This window comes from Eumetopias jubatus, unplaced genomic scaffold (assembly GCF_037043125.1).
Source record: "Eumetopias jubatus isolate StellerSeaLion01/CBP00866 unplaced genomic scaffold, mEumJub1_p1.0 scaffold_12, whole genome shotgun sequence".
NCBI lineage: Eukaryota > Metazoa > Chordata > Mammalia > Carnivora > Otariidae > Eumetopias > Eumetopias jubatus.
The window spans coordinates 105,889,533-105,910,660 of record NW_028274818.1 but is presented as its reverse complement, the minus strand read 5'-3'; the positions used below and the strand labels follow the sequence as shown (position 1 = coordinate 105,910,660).

Below are 21,128 nucleotides of genomic sequence, written 5' to 3'. Positions count from 1 at the left end.
AAAAAATGCCCTGTTAGAAACACCCCAAATGTCCACCAACTGGTGAACAGATGAACATGGTACATCCATAAATGATTATTCAGCCATAAAAAGGAAGAAAGTACCAATACACACAACCTGGATGATCATGCTAAGTGAAAGAAGTCAAGTCACAGAAGACCATATATTATACGATTCAATTTATATGAAATATCTAGTAAGACAAATCTATAGAGACCAAAAATGTATTGGGAGGTTGCCTGGGGCTTGGAATGAGAATGAGTAATGATAGCAACGGTCACAAACAGTATGGAGGTTCCTCAAACAGTTGAAAATAGAGCTACCATCCGATCCAGCAATTGCACTACTGGGTATTTACCCCAAAGATACAAATGTAGGGATCCGAAGGGGTACGTGCACCCCGATGTTTATAGCAGCAATGTCCACAGCAGCCAAACTGTGGAAAGAGCCAAGATGTCCATCGACAGATGAATGGATAAAGAAGAGGTGGTATATATACACAATGGAATATTATGCAGCCATCAAAAGGAATGAGATCTTGCCATTTGCAACAACGTGGATGGAACTGGAGGGTGTTATGCTGAGTGAAATAAGTCAATCAGAGAAAGACATGTATCATATGACCTCACTGATATGAGGAATTCTTAATCTCAGCAAACAAACTGAGGGTTGCTGGCGTGGTGGGGGGTGGGAGGGATGGGGTGGCTGGGTGATAGACATTGGGGAGGGTATGTGCTATGGTGAGCGCTGTGAATTGTGCAAGACTGTTGAATCACAGATCTGTACCTCTGAAACAAATAATATATGTTAAAAAAAAAAAAAGATGATGATAGCAGAAGGGGAAGAATGAAGGGGGGGAATTGGAGGGGGAGATGAACCATGAGAGATGATGGACTCTGAGAAACAAACTGAGGGTTCTAGAGGGGAGGGGGATGGGGGGATGGGTTAGCCTGGTGATGGGTATTAAAGAGGGCCCGTACTGAATGGAGCACTGGGTGTTATACACAAACAATGAATCATGGAACACGGAACACTACATCAAAAACTAATGATATAATGTATGGTGATTAACAAAACAATAAAAAATTAAATTAAAAAACTGGATGGTGGTGATGGTTGCACAATTCTGTAAATTTACTAAAAAAAAAAAATCACTTAAAAGGAGTGAATTTTTTTTATGAATTACACCTCAATCAAGTTGTGTTTTGTTTTTTTAAAGAAAAAGAACAGCAATAACAAAAACCCTTGGCTCTTCTTAACATTCCAGGCTGCTAAGGGCTCAGGCTTTAAATCCTTAATGCTATGGAATGCCCCAAAGCTATGTGTCTTTGTTCATTCCTTGGTTGGTTCTAATTAGCCTGCCCACAGAGAGCCAGATGTATTGCAATGCAGGCCATCCACTGTACTTTGTTAACAATGGCCCAGCACCATCCAGAAAAGTGTTACTGGTCTGCAAGCATCTATGCCCATGAAGCTGTTAGCAGCAACTTCCCCTCCTAGAATGAAAATCAATTAGATCCCTTAATAGAAAAAGATAACCCAGCTATTTTGAGACAAATCTCCTGCTGGATTAGCAGCTGTCTTTCCAGCTATGATTACGGAGGGAGTTTGGCAAATGTTTCACCAGGCCAAAAAAAAAAAAAAAAAAAAAGTCCTTTCTCTGTCCTTCTGTAAGGGTAGTTTCATAGGAAATCTTGAGTGCACAGAGAAAATTCACCATGAAAGTTTCTCACTATGACTTAAAAGTCATTTTGCCTGCATTTTTCCTTTCCTTTCTTTTCTTCGTCCGTATCCAAGCTTTGGTTTATAAGTAATTATCTCTGCAAAAGTGATCCTTCAGAGTGCAAAGGGCATGCCAGAAATGAAGCCATGACACCCTCAGAGTTACATGGCTCCCCATCCCTTGCAACATGACCTGAGCACGAGAAGCTGCTGGGCCAGTGATCAGCAAACCACAGGGCTACCTCCTTGGGCTCAGCTTCTCATGGAAGAATATTCTCCTAGTGTTCTGAAAGCACCTATTAGATCATGAGCTCCTTAGGAACCAACCAAGAGATGAAAACCAGTATGATCATCCAGAAAATTATGTATCTACCTCTTAAGATACACTACTAGAAGCAATAACATCTCCATGACCTTTTATTTCATTGTTCAAAGAAACAGATTTCTTTGACAAACTCCACTTTCTCTATTCCCTACTCATTTAGGCAGCAAGAATTGTTCTGAAGCAAAAGCAAAGTTAAGCAAAACAAAAAGATCCCACGCTGGAGGGAAAAAGTAACAAGTGTATTCTTATTACTGTTCAAGTCTTTTGCATGAAATTATCAAGCCTATCAAGAAAATTAAGTCCCAGGGACACCTGGGTGGCTCAGTCCGTTAAGCATCTGCCCTTCAGCTCAGGTCATGATCCCAAGATCCTGGGATCGAGTCCCACATTGGGCTCCTTGCTCAGCAGGGAGCCTACTTCTCCCTCTGCCTGCTGCATCCCGTGCTTGTGCTTGCTCTTTCTCTGACAAATAAATAAAATCTTAAAGAAAAAAAGAAAATCAAGTCCCAGAGTTATCCCACCCAGTAAATTAGTATAAGAATGTAGGTACTCAATTTTTTTTTTTTTTAATTGTGGAGGGAGAACCATGTTACAGGCAATATGAGTCCATGACCATCCTTGATAAAGTAACTTGAAGAAAAAGTCATGACCTGAATCCTGCTCAACACTACGAAGTTTCATTCTATTTTAAACACTAGACAAAAGTTTTACATTTGTCTGTAGAATTATGTGAAACCACTTTTCCCTATAATTTAAGTGCAGACAATTATACTGGGTCTAAGGTCCAACAGGTGCTATATATAACTCCACAGAGTTATAGATTTCTTGGCAGTGCAAAGAAAGCTTTCGGGGCTGAAAGCAGGCATTCCTAGCCTTAGCTATTATAACAAGCTATCAGACACTGTAACAATGTCTGGCCCACACTGGCCTCAACTGGACAAGGGATTTGGGTACCCTGTCCCAGATTTGAAGCAAATTTTGGACCCTGCACTTCAGAGGGAGTAGTACCTAGGAGAATGAAGTAAAAACCATTTCTTGGAATTCCAGCTATGATGAAATCCGTATGCATTTTTGCTTGGTTCAAGGAGGTGCACGTTCCCATTTGGAAGAATGGAAACACAATCCTCCCTATAGCTACGGTACCAAGAGGACTATTACATAGCTCTCAATCAGAATCTGAAAATGGCCTCTTCTGGTATTTTTCTATGGGTGGAGGGCAGGAAGGGTATTGTGGCAAGTACAAGATAATGTGCACTTAGGTTTAGTTCCACTAACTCTGTAAAGTCCTTCTCATGTTTGGGCCTTTGAAACAAGTATACATGTAGGTGTTCCATCTTTATTGTACCCCTACAGTGAACCCTGATGGGCATACAAAACACAAAGATGAATGAGGAAAGCATTCTAGCCCTTGAAAATGCATAGTCTAATAGGGAGACAGGTATAAAAAAAATACCAAGGCAATCCAAACTGACATGGTGAAAATAAGAAATGCAAACATCTTTAATATTACTTGAGTATCACTTAGAAATATATTAACTTTATCACAGATAAATGGTATCTATTAAGGAAACAATAATTAAGTTACTGGCTTTAAAATAGCTATCAACAGATAAATACTTTGAAGGCTACAGAGCACACTAGACTATTTGGTTGAGTGTTCTTACCTACCTATTGTTTTTAAAAGGTGTGTCATGGAATAAAAAGCAAGCAATGAATTTACAGGAAAGAATGTCTCATGTGCTGGGTCACATTTGTTTAGAAAGCCCTTAAGTACTTAACAGGTAACAGGAACTTTACTGGATCAAAGTAAACCGCTGATTTCATATAGCAAGTGACATTCTCTTTTTAGTTTACTAGTTCTTTCCAAATGCTATTCTTACTTCGTATCTCGAATAATTCTAGTTGAACTTCCCTCACCCAGACCCTGTGAGATGGGTCATTCTGTTTTGCATTAAAATTGCAATCCTGGGGCACCCGGGTGGCTCAGTCAGTTAAGCATCCAGCACCCAACTCTTGATTTGGGCTCAGGTCATGATCTCAGGGTTGTGGGACAGAGCCCTGCCGTTGGGCTCCAGGCTCAGTGTGGAGTCTGCTTGGGATTCCTTCCCTCTGCCCCTCTCCCCACTCACGCTCTCTCTAAAATAAATAAATCTTAAAAAAACAAAAACAAAAACTGCAGCCCTTGCAATCTGAGAAATATTGTTCAGAAGCCTAAAATAATTTAAAAATACTTCAAGTTCATTACATGTAGTTCTCAGATACCAGTAAGGGGAATCAAAACTTCTAATTTTTTTTTTTTTTGGTTTTGTTTCTCATCTAATTCTCTCTTACCCAACCCAAGTTTCCAAAGACTTCTTACAACTTACCTTAAAAACTCTTACTGAACTTAACCTGCACATACGTTTATTTTTTCCTTTCTTCCAACAGTGAGACAAAACAAAGTCCAAAGAACTGAACTGGTAAAGACAGGACCCCTCTGGGAGAGAGGGTAGGGAAAGGAGCAAGGAAACCTAATTAATGATACTGGGCAAGCCAAGGTAGAGGGGAAATGCTGGAGAGACTAAAACCTTGGCATTGTTGTCTTGTCATAACCTATAAACTCTAGAAAAGCACAGACTTTTTTTTCTCCAGTGTGGTTCCTAGTGGTGACCACAGGGCTTGGCACAACTGTGGTGCGTAACAGGAAAACAGCTGAAGAATGAATGTGGACAGTAAGCTGGGCACATCTATAACGGACGCTCAAAACACCATAGCTGTTATTACCAGGGCTAGCTCAGTCCCCCGGCCACCAAGGTGAGGATTTTAGCTATAACTGTGCGATAAGCATAGATCTTCAATGTTTATTCAACGAATTTCTCTGAGTTCTACTGTGCACTAGCACAGCGAGGGATTAAAACAAAACCAAACCAAAAACCCTCGAGAAAGTGTACAGCTCATTGACAGAAAAATTTTTGCCAGTGATTTCCACACTATTCTTTTATCAAATATTTACTCAGCTCTGTCTCTATGTTGGTCACTCTAATAGAGTGAATACTGGGGATAAGCAGTAAACAAAACAGATGGAAATCAATGCTCTTATGGTGGCTACACTCCAGTGAACACACACTGCTACTACTGACAACATACTGCTCTACGAGCTTTCATGCATTACAACGTTCAAGCTTCACAGTAGCCAGAGGTCGGTACTACTATCGTCCTTATTTACAGACGAGAAAACGGAAGCACAAGGTCAAATGGAGGAATATGACATTAAGTATATCCAAAAATCCGGGATAAGAAAGTAGATTGGTTAGCCGAATAAGCGATCTTCTCAGAGTGTGCAACAATTGTACTGAGTGTCCTATAAGAACAATTTTTGCATGTTTTAAAGTGTGTTTACACTTAGAAATAGAGGCTACTCTCACAGTTGATGTCCTACACCTCAAGCTGCTGAGTGTATGATAAAGCCCATGATAAAATATACCATTTGGTCAATTAAAACCATTAAAGTTTTATTTAAAAAAAATACACACACAGGGGTGCTGGCTGGCTCCGTCGGTAGAGCATGTGACTCTTGATTTCAGAGTTGTGAGTTTGAGCCCCACGCTGGGCATAGAGCTTAATTTTAAAATTTATACATACATATATATGTATATATATTTTAAAGATTTTATTTATTTGACAGAGAGAGACACGGCGAGAGAGGGAACACAAGCAGGGGGAGTGGGAGAGGGAGAAGCAAGCTTCCCACGGAGCAGGGAGCCCAATGCGGGGCTCGATCCCAGGACCCCGGGATCACGACCTGAGCCGAAGACAGATGCTTAACGACTGAGCCACCCAGGCACCCCAGAATTTATATATATATATTTAACAAAATTTAAAATATACACATATTCAATTATAGCACTTAAGTAAAAGGAATTATCATTGTGATTTTCCTGATTTTCTTTTACCATTTGAGTTTCTGTGTCCAGAAAAGATTGATCTATTAGCGTTGGTCTCGGGTATCTGTACCTGATGAGAATATGAAGGTGGCCAGGGTTGTCTCCTGCATAGTCCCCACACAGGCAGAGGCTTCCCTCCTCCTAACTCAGGAGGGGGCTGCTTCAGCCCAAAGGCCAAAGAGAAGCACTTATTTAGGGTGGCTGGTAGACAGGTCACCGGAGATCTGTTCTGACCCTCAACTCCAACCGTTTCCATGTTTCTTATTCTACACAATGTGTTCTAATCATCTGAACTTTTAGCCTTACTTCTGACAGGTTATTATTACCACTTTTGTACCTTTTCTTTTCCTTATTACTGCTCTTAATACCTTTCAAGGATACAGCTGCACCTAAAAGGATCAGCTGCTTGCAACATCAGGAACAAGACTCTTAGGAGATAGCTGTAAAAACTGGAATTGGGGGTTTCTCAGTTTTGTTGCATTCTTTTCTGTTGCATTCATAGTCTCAGGTTAGTAAATGTTAAAAATGCATTCTCATAAGTAGTAATTAAAGAGAAAAACAGAGAGACTTTAAATTAGGCTTATCTTTGAAAGGTTAGTTTGCAAAGCAGAGGTAGAAAATGGCACATTGTAGCTTAGTTTTCAAAACTTTTTACCCATTAAAATGATATATCAATTTCCGCTTTTTGAAAGCTTAACATTATAAAAGTAATCCATTCACACAAAGAAAATGCAAACACTCTAGAAGATAGAGTAAAAGTGGTAAGTAAAAGTCTCCGTCCCCTGCCCTAGAGTTTAACCACTGCTATACTTCGGTATTTTTAGTGAAGAAATTGCTATTGTTTAGGGACTTTTTAACCTCCAAAGCACCAAATAAAAAGTTTAAGCAACAAACTTGAGGGCATCTCTACGCCAGGCTGCTCTCCTTAAAGCACAGGTAGCTCCAGAAGGCTGTGAGCCATCAGTTAGCTCTCTGAGGGGTGCTCATTTGTTCCTGGATCAGGAACACCTTCTGGTAATATTTTTCACTTATTTTTGAATGAGAGAGGAACCAGCAACTTTTTATCTCATTTACACAAGTGTCACCTGTATCCACCAGGACTTGAGGCAGCTGTTAAACCCAGAACACAGTCTCTAAAATAATGATCAACCAGATGGACAGACTCAAGGTCTGGAATACAGAAATAGAAGTTTAAAATCAAGGCTGAGGAAAATAAGAACAAAAGTACACAGGCCTGAAGAGCTACAGAGCTGTAATTATTCTGTACACATCTCTAAGTACAAAGTTTATGGGGTAAGTTATACCCAGTAGCAGAAGACATGAAATCTCAGGAATTGCCCCAATGTCCATAAGCTACTATACATTATAGCTACACAGGTTTTACTAAAAAACAAACGAACAAAAAACCCTGTATAGGTTATAAAAAAGGAAGTGGCTTTAAATGACCTACTTAATTGGCTGGGGTTCAGGAAAGGTACATTCTCACACAATCAGATTAAGCATAACTTGGGGCATGTTTTCCAGAGGGCATTTTGCAATGGGCAGCAAATATGCTTTAAACTGTACCTACCCTTTGACCCACAACTCCCTTCTGGGCATCGAGCTTAAGGAAAACATCCCGGATTTGTGCAAAGCTTTACCTACAATGATCTTTGCTACAGTGCTTTAATAGCAAAGTGCTGGCAATGATCTTATGTCCAGTAAAAGGGGACCGGATCAATAAACTGTTGATAAAGAACGGAGTACTGTGGAGTCAGCAAGGTGATGAGGCACAGGATACTGACTGACATAGAGAGATGGACTAAAAACTATCTGGAAGTGTAACAGTAAGGGTTAATAGTGTTCTCTCTGGGTTGTCAGATCCAGGTGACTTTTACTTTCACTGTGAATATTCACAGAAGTTTTGGAAATTTCCTAGTATCAGAAAAATACAGTTTTAAAAATCCTGAGATTAAAACCAACACACACATAAAAGAATAAAATATGAATGTGGTAAATTGTTGAGAAGTAGGATCTGGGGGATTTGTTCTCAAGCATGTACAATCTAAGTGGGGAAGAAGACCCAAATTAAAACTGTCATTTCCTTCACACAGTACTACTCTTGAAACCTCTTAACTGTAACTCACTAAAATTATTTTAAAAACTAGTCTATTGTGCCTATAACGTAAAGCAGGTACATTTTCAAGAAAAGTCATGGAAAAAGACAGGGAAATGAACAAGAAAATTCAATTAACCATAACTTTGCACCCCCTCTCCCAGCATTCTAGTTTATTAAAACATGGCTCATCTATGCCCTCAAACCCCCTTATGCAATAAAACCTTTTGATGTGTTCAACTATGACAGTTTTAGAGTCTACTAAACTTAGATTTATGTCTTACTCTTCTGAATACGACAGCTGTCTGGCCTCTCTCATACCCATGTTCCCTAGGTCCTAGGTTCTACTTTCTGAAAGGAAGTATTCCCCTAGGGAGTCAGGCTTTCGCTGCGGTTGCAGACATCCAACCAGCAAATCTGGGCAAACAGTTTTGTTTTGAATTTCAAAAATTTTATTTGCATACACCGCCAGGGTGGCCAAACTTGAAAGAAAATATCAACTGTTGCCAAGGATGAGCTACTGAACTCTGGTACAACAACTCTGGAAAACTGCTTGGCAGTTTCTGCCAAAGCTAAATGCTCAAATACTTTATAACCCAGCAATTCCACTCCCATGTATATACCAAGAGAAATGAGGGCCTATACCCATCAGACATGTACTAGAATGTTCGTAGCAGCACTACTCACAGTATCCTGGAGTAGTCTGAAAATCTGAAAGTCCCTCAAAAGAATAGATAAATCGTGATGTATTTGCACAGTGCAATACTACATAGTAGTAAGAATGAGCTACAATTACTCTGACAGGGGAATATCTTACAAACACACTGAGTGAAAGATGGCAAATGAAATGGGCCAAACTAATCAGTGCTTAGAAGTTAAGGAGAGTAGTTATCTTGGAGGGAACACAGTGACTGGAAGGAGGCACAAAAGGGACTTCAGGGAACACAGTGACTGGAAGGAGGCACAAAAGGGACTTCAGGGAACACAGAGACTGGAAGGAGGCACAAAAGGGACTTCAGGCTGGTCATGGTCTGCATCTTGATCTGGGTGCTAGTTATATATACGTGTTCAGTTTGTTGATGATTTTGTGAGCTATATACACCTTTCAATATGTTTATTATGGTTCAATAAGAAGTTTAAGAAATAAATACATTTGCAAATGTCAACAGATAAGTTCAATTAATGTTTGTGTAGCTTTTATAATAATTTTTACTTTTGAACTGCAGAATAAATAGCTGTGTGGAATGCTGATAAAAACAAAAATCCAATTTGTTGAAATTCCATGCACATTAGGTTTCCCCTGCAGGTCTGCCTGTGGCTCATTACAACAGAAGTGCCAAGCAAGAATTAATGCCCAATACTGGAATAATGTCACAAATGTAAACTCAAAAGCAACCTGAGACTTGTGAACGGTGTCACCTGGCCAAGTGGTCCCAAGCTTTATAATAAAGGACACTGTTCTGTCTACATAGCAATGTTATCATAATTCTAAGACCTCTTTCCAATCAGGAAAAAATGTTATGACAGGAAAAGACAACCATTGTTCGTCTTTGTATTTTCATTTTACCAGACAAAAAGCTACAATACTGGGCTGTTCAGTTAATATTTGATACCTGGCAACTCTTTTCTGTTGCTACCTGGCACCTGATTCTTATTGTCCCTTTTTATAGTCATCATAGGAGCCAAGAGCAAGTTGTCTGGGCTTCTGCAAATCCCATTTTATCTTCAGCATACCTGAAGAAAGTAGTATTATGGAAACAGATGAAGATATCAAATAGTGTATACAGCTACACCAATAAACATACAAGGCAACTGAAACCTTCACAAGCTAGACCTGTATACCAGAGTCCGCACTGGAAGCCATCTAGGCAGGGACTTTCACTTCCACATCCCCAAAAAAACCCAAGTCAGGAAAATATAAAACCATTAAACAAAACCTAGTACACATGCTGAGATGCTTGTTTGACCCAATAAAAGGACAAAAGTACCTCATTCTTTTATTAAACAAATTTTTGTTCAAAACAAAGATGAACAAAATGGCAGAAAATTCTGGTGATATCTTAGATCACCAAATTATGAAAAGGCATTTGAATTGTGCATTTGTTGACCACTAGAAACTAAACTGCTATACAAAAAGGAGAGGGATGGAGGCTGGCAGGGTAAATGGCAGGAGGACACAGCTCCCTCCTAGACTTTTGGGAGTAGGTTTCTCAACAGTAAACAACAAAATCCACATCCACCTGGAGGGCTGATGTATACTTAGAATGAAACAAATGCTCTCTGAAAAGTGTTAAGGGAGGCAGGGGAGCCTAGCACAGGTATTCACTAAATAAATCAAATAAATGTTCATATAATCAACAAACTCGCACACCTAATACCGGCCAGTAACTGTTCAGAATATAACAAAGCCCAAGCTCCTCTCCTTTGGGCGCTCACATTCTAGTTGGAGACGGATGAGAGATAAACGAGTATGTTATATAGAATACCCTAAGGTACTAGCACTATGTGGGAAAGGTGAAGTTAGTGGGATTGGGAGATGGATGGCAATTTTAAACAATTTTTAAAGAGTTGTTTGAGCAGGTGACATTTAAGCAAATGTCAATTCGTTTAAACAATTGAACAACTGACAATTTGTCAATTATGTGCCCCTTCCCCCCTCCTTTCCCCTTCACTGCTGCTTACTTAGCAAGAGTAATGTTGGTATAGGATGGATGACATCATACCCATGTATGAGTATGAGTTGAGGAAGCCTCAACTTCCTAAGACTTTAGCAGTTCTAACTTCTAGGAAGGTTGTGGTTACTCTTAATTAAGGGTTTTTTTGAACTTTACTTCTTCCTCATACCACTAAAGCATGTACTCATCAGAAAACCATGCAAAAATCACAAGCACTGAGGGCAAATTATGGGCATACCATGTGGAGACAGGGAGGGATCTTTGGCTGAACTCTAATTAGCAACAATAACATTACTTGACATTTTGGGGCTTATTATCATATCATTTGTTCGTGAAGCCATAAAACACACATCCTCCTGGGATTCAGCATGGGTCTCCAGTAAGCATTTGTCTAAGTACACATTTTAGAGAGCTCAGCAAATGTGTAAATAAATGCTGAAAGATATTTGATACTGCATTACAGAGAATTACACTAGTTTATAATCCCCCACTTTTTCCAGAGAATTTATTCTTTTATTTCAAAGTTGGAGAAATTTGAGTATTTAAAAAAAAAATCTAAAATCCATACTAGCAAGTCATTAAATTTCATTTCCAGGTGCTTTTGTCAACGTACCTGGTTAGGTTATGTTTCTATTAGTAAAACACCATAGGTTATTTTTTTTTTTAAGAATTATTTATTTATTTATTTGATAGAGAGATAGAGACAGAGATGAGAGAGAGAGAGAGAGAGAGAGAGAGAGAGAGAGAGAGAGAGAGAGAGAGAGAGAGAGACGGACACAGCGAGAGAGGGAACACAAGCAGGGAAGCAGGGGAGAAGCAGGCTTCCCGCCAAGCAGGGAGCCCGATGCGGGGCTCGATCCCAGGACCCTGGGATCATGACCTGAGCCAAAGGCAGACGCTTAATGACTGAGGCACCCAGGCGCCCCACAAAATCTCTTTTTAAAAAAATCCTAGACTCAGTCAGTTAAACGTCCAACTCTTGATTTATGCTTAGGTCATGATCTCAGGGTCATGAGATTGAGCCCCTTATCCTGGCTCTGTGCTGGCGTGGAGTCTGCTTAAGATTTTCTCTCTCCCTCTTTTCCTCCAACCTCCTCCCCCTCCCTCTCTCAAAATAAAATGAAACAAATTAATAAAATAACTGGATTCATCACACTGTGAGATTTTTACCATATTAAGCTTAAATTGTTTTCAGCTTTGGTTGTCAGGGGTGGGGGTGAGGAAGAACTCAATGAGGAGGTGGTGAAGGTTTTCAGGCTTTCAAACAGACCTGTGAATGTAAAATTTCACTATGCATTTCCATCACACCCAAAGCATGAGCCAGCAGTATTCACTTCATAGGCTATATATAAACTTGCTGTCTGGAGCTGTAAATTCTTTTACTACCATTCAACATAAAAAACACAACCCCAAAACATTAATGAAAAAAATGGTGATTAAGGTCACAAGCAACAAAGATCTGTGAGCTTTTAATATGTTTTAAGACACCTGAGAATGGAAGTAGTAACTAGTCTCTGATGTTCAGCTTATTATAACTTTGCAAAGTATTAAAATGATTTACACGGCCTAATGTCCATAAATATGTATAACCCAAACTGTGAAATCTACACTTTTTGCATCCTGCCCCAGTTCTTTGGGGTCGGCACTTGTGGTGCTATAATTCACTTGAGTACAGCCCCTCCACTGAGTCATTGCTAAAAGTAAAAGGAAGAAGTGGGAGAAAAAGCAGAGTTAACTTCAGAGCATCTGACTGCTTGTCTCCAATTGATCTATCATCCCAGATTGGAAAGATAATATGTGCCTGTCTTCTTGGAGGCAATTTAGGTGTTCACGTGTTTTTGTGCCCCACTAGATACTTAGACTGCCTGAAATCTGCAGTGATCTGCATTCCTCAACTGCATACAGTTTTTCCTTAACGGAGAGACATCAGAGCAGCTCCAATTCCCCAAGTCTAAGTGTTTTATTTACACACTGCCAACACCTCACACTGCCTGGCCCACCATCTTCAGGATCGTTTAAGTATTAATAATCTCAATACAAATGTAAAACTTTAACATTCAAATTTCTGGGATTTCTAAAAATTGCCCTCTGTTAAGACAACACAGTTACTGAGACCAAAAATGCTGTGTCAACTGTGTCTACCATGTCTATCCAGAAAGTATAATTCACGTTACCTATTTGTGTATCCAGATGAAGGGAATCAGTATTTTGAACCCAATGGATAGATTACGAATGTATTTTCATGCCCTTCTTTATCCTTATCCTACAACAGTCAATAAACCCCTCTGACTTCAGGAATTCACTCAGACCTTGCGCATCTAGAAACCCAATTTCAGGGTTAAAAAATACATATATATACAAGTGACCACACTGTGGGCCTTAAAAACGGCTACAAATGAATTTGGAGAACTTGTGCTCAGTGAGCCTAAGCCGAATTAAAACAAAAGTTGTTTTGTAGTCTATTAATAGCAGATGATTAAGCACGTATCTTATTTCAACTGGAATTCATTTACAAGGACTCAAACTTACTAAAAGTGGCCCCTAAACCTAAATCTGTGTCTGTTATTGGAAAAACGCTTTCACAAGAAATGCAAGTTAAGAGAGGTGACCGTCAACGCTTTCCTGAAGGTTAGGTCCATCTTATCGGAACCTCGCCGAGCCGTGGGCGTGTCCAGGCGGAGGGGCTCGGAGCGCCGCGCGCGGCAGGGGGTCCCCGAGGGCGGGAGCGGACGCCGGGAGCCCGCGGCGCCCCCCAGAGGCGCACCTGGCGCGGCCCGAACCCCGCGCGCCGCTGGCGCTCGCCCCCGTCCCCGCGCGCACGAACGAGGCGCTGCTCTCGCGTCCGGGGCAGCTCTGGCGCAGCGGCCACGCCGGCGCGACTCCGACTCCGAGGAGCAGCCGGGCAGGAGAACGCGGCCCCCAGGGACGGGACGGAACCCCCCCCCCGCCGCCCCCCCCACCACCACCCCCTCCTCCGACGCCCTCCCGGCACGTAGGGCTGTGAAATGCGGGGCCAGCATGGGCGTCTCCAGCGCCAGGAGGGGCGCGGGGGAGGGTGTTCCCGCTCAAAGTCCCCTCCTCGCCCCGACCCTCCCCCGGCGACGACCGCGAGCCTCCGCGGGGCCTCCCCGCTCCGGACTCCGAGCCCCTGTCCTCCACGAGTCTCGGGGCCCCCCCCCCGCCCCCGCACTCCCGGCCGAGCCCCGCCCCCGGCCCCCAGGCCTCCCGCCCTCAAACCCCCGAGGTCCCGGGCCGTGCTGGGCTCGCTTACCCGGTAGGTGTTCTCCGTGAGCCGGTTCACCTCCTCCGGCCCCCGCGACATGGCTGCGGCCGCCCGGCGGGCGAACGCGGGAGGACGCGGCCGGGCCTCGTGGCCGCCCGACCCTGGGCGGCGGGAGCGCCGGGGTGCGGCTGAAAGGCCCTCGAGGGTCGGCTGCTCCCACAGCCGTCGGCCCCGAAGTGCCGGCGCGCTCCTCCGCCGCCAAAATGTCAAAACTTGTAGCGCCGCCGCTGCCGCAGCCACCGCCCGAGAGGAACGGAGGAGACGCGGCCTGACGCGGCCGGGCGAGCGGGGCTGGCTGGGCGGGCGGGGCGGCCCCACCTGAGGCGCGCGGGGTGGGCGGGACCGGGGTGGGCGGGGCGGCCCCACCTGAGGCGCGCGGGGTGGGCGGGGCTGAGAGGCAGGGACGGACGGGGAGGAGGCGGGGCGGAGGCGAGCTGGGCCGAGTGGGCGGGGCGTCCCCACCTGAGGCGCCCGAGGCGGGGCAGCCACCCCCTGCCCTTTTACTGCCGTCAGAGAGCTCCCGGTGACGCTGCGACCCGGATCCCGCGAGGCGTCGGTACCTCGCGATGCTGTTCTACTTGGATAGAGCCCGCACGGGGGGCGGTGAGGCCCCGAGACCCACGCTTTCCGCGGGCGCCCCTCCGTGCTGCTTTTGCGGACTGCGGGAAGAGGGATCCACCTCCCCCAGTTGTATCGATTTCCCTACTTGACCCCCGTTCTGTGCACCCTACTCGCTGACCCCAAAGATCTGAGGGATCCCAGGGCATGGACTCTCGAGGATGGAGGAAGGGGCTGCCACCTGTAGTTTTGGAAGCTCCCAATGTATTAGGAACTTAATAAATGCCAAGATCTGGTTGCAGAAACGGCTGAACATTTTTAAACTTTACATTAAGAACGACCTTTAAGGGGCGCCTGGGTGGCTCAGTTGATTAAGCGACTGCCTTCGGCTCAGGTCATGATCCTGGAGTCTCTGGATCGAGTCCCGTATCGGGCTCCCTGCTTCGCCCTCTGACCCTCCCCCCTCTCATGTGCTCTCTCTCTCTCAAATAAATAAGTAAAATCTTAAAAAAAAAAAAAGAACGACCTTTAAGCCAATGCAATATAGCTGTGCTATTCACGAGATCGTTACTAGATTTAGAAAACCATGGTGAGCTGAGGTGTTGCGGAGGTAACTCTTCCTCTCAGAGTGAGCAGGTGCGTGGGGCCTGATGCTCCCTGTTCTGTCTCCGCCCCAGCCCCAACCCAGACCCCGAGGATCCGGAACAGGCTTCTCCCGGCAGGAACCACGACTTAATATCTGAGACATCCTCCCAATAAGGAGGTCTTATTCTAGTTTTTAAAAAATTCCATTTGGGTGCAGTTGCATTTTAGTACGAGCTGTTAGGATATGAGGCTTCTAAACCACTCTTTTGATAAAGTTCAATTGGAAACGTACACAAAGAAGGCACTGTTCCCCAGATGGGAACACCAAGGGAATGAGATGTGGCTGGACTTAGAAACAACCACCTGGACTCGGCGGGACAATGTTATCAGGTTTTGCAGGTTATAAAACATCAGGCTTGGGGATCAAAAGATAATGTGTTCTTGGATGTTGGGGGAAATAGTACATCAGCCCTGGGTTTCAAGCAGTGGAAGCAGCTGCCTCCTTCCTTAACAGATTTCTAGCATTTGACTCCTAAGATTTGCCAAGTGGGTTCCATTCGCCATACTGAGATGAACTCATGACCTTACAATTACCACCAATATGTATGAGGCTCTTCAAGTATGTCTGCTGATTTTCATTTAAGCTTGAAAATCCCTGCCTTAACTTTGCAAGTCACCCTTTGTCTTAGCACTAACCTCTGTGCCTTCTGATGAATGGGGTCATTTCACTCTCTGCTGCAAGCCAGTCAACCGAGGAGCTGGAAAGAGAGCAGAGGCTTAACCTTTAACACCCCACAGCTCAGCAGTGTAGTTCAGAATCAGAAAAGACAGAGATTTACAAGCAATCATAAAACTAGCAAGTATCACAGATGGCTTGATTTGAGTGCCAAGGTTGAAATTTGATTAAAGGACCAGGTTCATAACTATGCAAGTCGACAAACAGATATTCAGTCATATTTAACTCTCCTTTGTGGACATAATTTCCTGGTTAGGATCATCCTGCTCCGTTAGAAGTCTTTGAGAATGGTCAGTTCTTGGGCCACATGGATATTAAGAGTAGTGCCATTCAGGGCGCCTGGGTGGCTCAGTTGGTTAAGCGACTGCCTTCGGCTCAGGTCATGATCCCGGAGTCCTGGGATCGAGTCCCACATCAGGCTCCAGGCTCAGCGGGGAACCTGCTTCTCTCTCTGACCTTCTCCCTTCTCATGCTGTTTCTCTCTCTCTCTCTCCCCCAAATAAATAAATAAAATCTTTTTTTTAAAAAAGAGAGTAGTGCCGTTCAGCTCCCAGCTCAGTAGGTTGGCATGTAGATGCCCGGTAAGTGTTTGTTGAACAAAAAGAAAAAGGGAGTATTGATTATCTGCTCTGTGCCAGGCACTCTGCTGGGGGGGCGGGCAGGGATCAGTGTAGGAGTGCAAAGTGAACTGGCCTTGACCCAAGCCTTTAATACATGTGCAAGAAGTAGAATTCAAGGAGGACCATAATGGAAGCTGTACAGTTGAGGCACTGTCAAATGTGCTGTAGGTGTAAAAAGGTGGGAGCAGCCCCCCCACCCCCCCCACCCCCGGTGGCTCAGTCAGTTAAGCATCCAGCTCTTGACTTTGGCTTGGGTCATGATCTTCAGATCATGAAATTGAGCCCTGTGACAGGCTCTGTGCTCAGTGCAGCGTCTGCTTGGGATTCTCTCTCTCCCTCTCCCCGTGCTCATGCTCTATAAAGAAATCAATTGATCAATCAATAAATAAACAAATAAACAAATAAAAAAAATGTGGGAGACCTCTCAAGAGGCCATTTGTATTAGGCTCTTCAAGTACGCTTGTTGGTTTCTTGCAAACTTAAAACTAAACCTGAAGTCGCGCTAAGACTTGACGATGCTCAGGGCAAGGAAAGTGAAATTCGTAGAAAGGAATGAGGGGAGAAGCCGGAGAAGGTGAGGAGCAGCCACTTGGTGCAACAGTTTTTCCCCAGGTGAGAAAGCGCTGCTGCAGGCCTCCCCCTACCCAGAGCACAGCCCGAAGGAGAGCCGGCCTGGCTTCCCTGGAAATCAGCACCACACCTCCCCAGAGGCAGGCACCCAAGGTTTCCTCTTTTAACTCCTGCCCGAGTTGAAATAATCAAAATCCTGTTTATGTGAACAAGACTTGTAAGAAGCAGTTGCAGATGACAACATTAGTAAGACTTTGAAAGTTGCAGTCCAAACAGGCTCTTGTTTTGAGGTTTTACCTTCTTCTGAAGTTACCGTGCTGCCTGATGAGGGGCTCTCAGCCTGGATGGGTCCTCTGGGATGTCCACGACAATTCCCTATGTTTTGTGACACAAAAGGTCTCCACTGATATGATAGTAGTTTCGGGCAGATTCCCGTATAAAATACTAAGAGGGAGGATGGGGCTTTAAGTGTTCTCATTCTGCAAAAGCAAGCGTGGACTGAAGACTCATTAGCCATTCTGGAACTCTCTCCCAGTCCAAGCTGCATTAACTTCTCCAGCACACCAAGTTCATTGCTGCTGTAGAGTTTCTCACCAGATGTTCCCTCGGCCTAGAATGTGCACCCCCCCACCCCCTCACAGAATTTTCCCATGATTTGGATTTCAGCCTAGACACAGCCTCAGAGAGGCCCTTCCTTCACCACTCGACCTGAAGATGCTATTTTAGGTCCTCTCTATCATGGCATGCAAATTTCATTCTAGTAGTGCTGATCGCTTGCTATGGTAGGCTGGAAAATGGACCCCCAAGGATTTCCAAGTCCAAGCATTGGAACTGTGAGTGTTAATTTATATGGCAAAGAGACTCTGCGAATGGGATCAAAAATTTTGAGAGGAGGGGATTATCTTGGAATATCTGAACGGACCGGATGTAATTAATCATAAAGGGCCGTGTAAGAGGGACATAGAAGTCCGAGGAGAAGATGTGATGACAGTGCAGTGATGCACTTCAAAGGTGGATGAAGAGGCCACAAGCCGAGGAATACAGGACCAGGCCACAAAGAGCTGGAAAGGCAAGTGCACAGAGCCTCCCGAAGGAACTACCCCTGCAGACACCTTGATTTCAGCCCCATGAGATTCATTTCAGATTTCTGCCCCAGAACTGTAAAAGAATAAATGCGTGTCATTTTAAGCTACTAAATGTGTAGTGATTTGTTTCTGTAGCAATGGGAAACTAATACGCTAGCTCATCTTTTCCTTGTTCATTTCTTTATTGATAGACTCTTTCCACCCCTTTCTCCCAATAGAATGCAAATGTCACCAGGGCAGGCGTGACTCCTGTCTGGGGCACTGCAGGCGCCTCGGTGCCTTGTACCAGTAATAGGTGCTCAAGAACTGTTAAGAAGATACACTTACGAGTTGGTCAAGATGCTCTTCATTTCACAAAAAAGCAGCTACATCAAGGGTTTACTTTTCCAGCTTTCAAAAAACAATAAAATAGACTGCGGAACAGATGGTGGGTCTGAAGTCCTTGACAGGAATATACAGATATTAGTTTCAACTCAACAAATATCAAAGGGTAACAAAACATAGGCATAAACAGATTTTGTGGAAAAGTCCTGAACTTTCTACAGTGTGCAGTGCATTGCAGAGTAGACACCCAGTCACTGTTATATGAATACCCTGAGAATGTTAGCGCTCAAAAAAGGGTAAATACTAATCTATTTACAAAAACACTAAATTATGTCCAGAAAGTATAGTGACTTATTAATATCTGGTATAAGTCCTCCTGAGAATTAAATGCAAAATGTATATATACTGTAAGCACTATAGGACCATGAAGCATTCAATGGGTTCCATAAGACACACGTGAAAACCAATTTTGTCATTTTAATGGTATTTGAACTACCTCTGCTTTTCAACTTTGTTCAGTTTTTTTAACTTTATTCAACTTTGTTGGAGAAAGCTCAAATCTTTTTTTTTTAAAGACTTTATTTATTTGACAGACAGAGAGAGAGAGAGAGAGAGAGAGAGAGCAGGAACACAAGAAAGCTCAAATCTTAATCCATCTCCTCTGTTGTTCATGAATTACTAACTAGTACTGTGGAAATGTTATTTTGTTATTTTCTAGAATGGACATGTTATTCAGCAACACTTTATTAGTTGTTGTCTCTTGTGTCAAAGAACACTTAAGCTTGTAACAAAATCGGAACTGGAGATTTGAAAGGGCTCTCACTACTGACTGATAGTTTATCTGGGCACAGAAATCATATTTCTCTTTTACATTTTTCACGTATTTATCTTTCTGTGCTGCATTCTGGATAATTTCTTCAGAATTATCCTCTGAATCACTCTTTCTTTGGCCGTGTCAAATTCCGATGTAATTAATCTGTCCACTGAGTTTAAATTTTAATACTTTTTATTTCTATAATTCTATTTGGTTCTTTTTCAACTATCACTGTTAAAAAAAAACAGCTTTATTGAGATGTAATTCACATACCATACGATGTACCTATTTAAAGTGTACAAGTTAATGGTTTTTAGGTTACTCATGAAGTTGTACAATCAATTTTAGAACATTTCATTGCCCCAAACAGAAATCCTATAACCATTAGCTATTACTCCCCATTTTCCTTCAATCCTCTCCCTTATACTAAATCTACTCTCTATCACTGTAGATTTGTCTACTCTGAACATTTCATACAAATGGAATCATATAATATGTGTGATCTTTTGTGATTGGTTTCTTTAATCTAGCTTAGTGTTTTCAAGATTCATCCATGTTATAGTATGTATCAGTACTTGATTCCTTTTAATTGTGGAATAATATTCCATTGTATACCCTCTTGTTTATCCATTCATCCACTGATGGACATTTGGATTGTTTCTACTTTTCGGCTTTTGTGAATAACACTGCTGTGAACATTTGTGTATAAGTTTTCATGTTTTCTTAGGTACATATCCAAGAGTGGTTTGCTGGGTCATTCTATGCTAGACGTTTTTGAGAACTGCCAAATGGTTTTTCAAAGTGGCTGCATCATTTTACATTTCTACCAGCAATGTATGAGGGTTCCAATTTTCCCACATGTTTGTCAGCTTTTGTTTTTGTCTGATTATTATTATTATAGCTACCCAACTGGGTATGAACTGGTAGCTTGTGGTTCAGATTTGCATTCTCTAATGGCTAATGATATTGAGCATCTTCTTTTTTTTAAGATTTCTTCATCTGAGAGAGAGAGAGATAGAGAGAAAGTGCGTGTCAGCGGGGGAGGGGGGTGGGGGGAGGAGGGCAGAGGGAGAAAATCCCCAAGCAAACTACCTGCTGAGCACAGAGTCCTACTTGGGGTCCATTCCCACAACCCATGAGATCACAACCTGAGCTGAAACCAAGAGTCGACGCTCAACTGACTGAGCCACCCAGGTGCCCCTCGAGCATCTTTTCAGACACTTATTTCATATCATCTCTGGAGAATATCTATTCAGTTCCTTGACCCATTTTAAAATTGTGTTATGTTATCTTCTGATTATTGAGTTGTCAGTGTTTTTCATATATTCTGGATGTAAGTCTCTTATTAGATATATGATTTACAAATATTCTCTCCCATTCTGTGGGTTGTCCTTTGAAACACACACACAAAATTTAATTTTACACCCTATTTATCCATTTTTTTTCTGTTGTTACTTGTGATTTTGGTGTCATATCTAAGAAACCTTGCCAACCCAAGGTCACAAAGATTTACCCCCATGTGTTCATCTAAGAGTTCTATAGTTTTAGCTCATATTTAGATTTCATTTTGAGTTAATTTTTGAATATAGTGTAAGAAAGGGTTCCAACCTCATCCTTCAGCTTGTGGATATCCAGTTGCCCCAGCACCATTTATTGAGAAGATGATTCTTTCCCTCATTTGAATTGTCTTGGCACCCTTGTCAAAAATCAATTGACCATAAATGTAAGGGTTTATCTCTGGACTTTCGATTCTATTCAATTGATCTATATGTCTATCCTACCACTGAACTGCCATACTGCCTTGATTATTGTA

At 42.8% G+C, this 21,128-nt stretch overlaps 1 protein-coding gene across 2 annotated transcripts in view; it reads right to left on the bottom strand.

Moving 5' to 3' along the window:
• The window catches only part of BAIAP2L1 (BAR/IMD domain containing adaptor protein 2 like 1), a 95,452-nt gene extending 81,361 nt beyond the window's left edge, over nt 1-14,091 (bottom strand). For both annotated transcript variants that reach the window (XM_028088417.2, XM_028088418.2), the window contains exon 1: nt 14,012-14,091. In XM_028088417.2, coding sequence (XP_027944218.1) covers nt 14,012-14,062 — 51 coding nt within the window. In that variant the 5' untranslated portion in view covers nt 14,063-14,091. The remainder of the gene's footprint in view (nt 1-14,011) is intronic.
• Between the last annotated feature and the right edge of the window lie 7,037 nt (nt 14,092-21,128).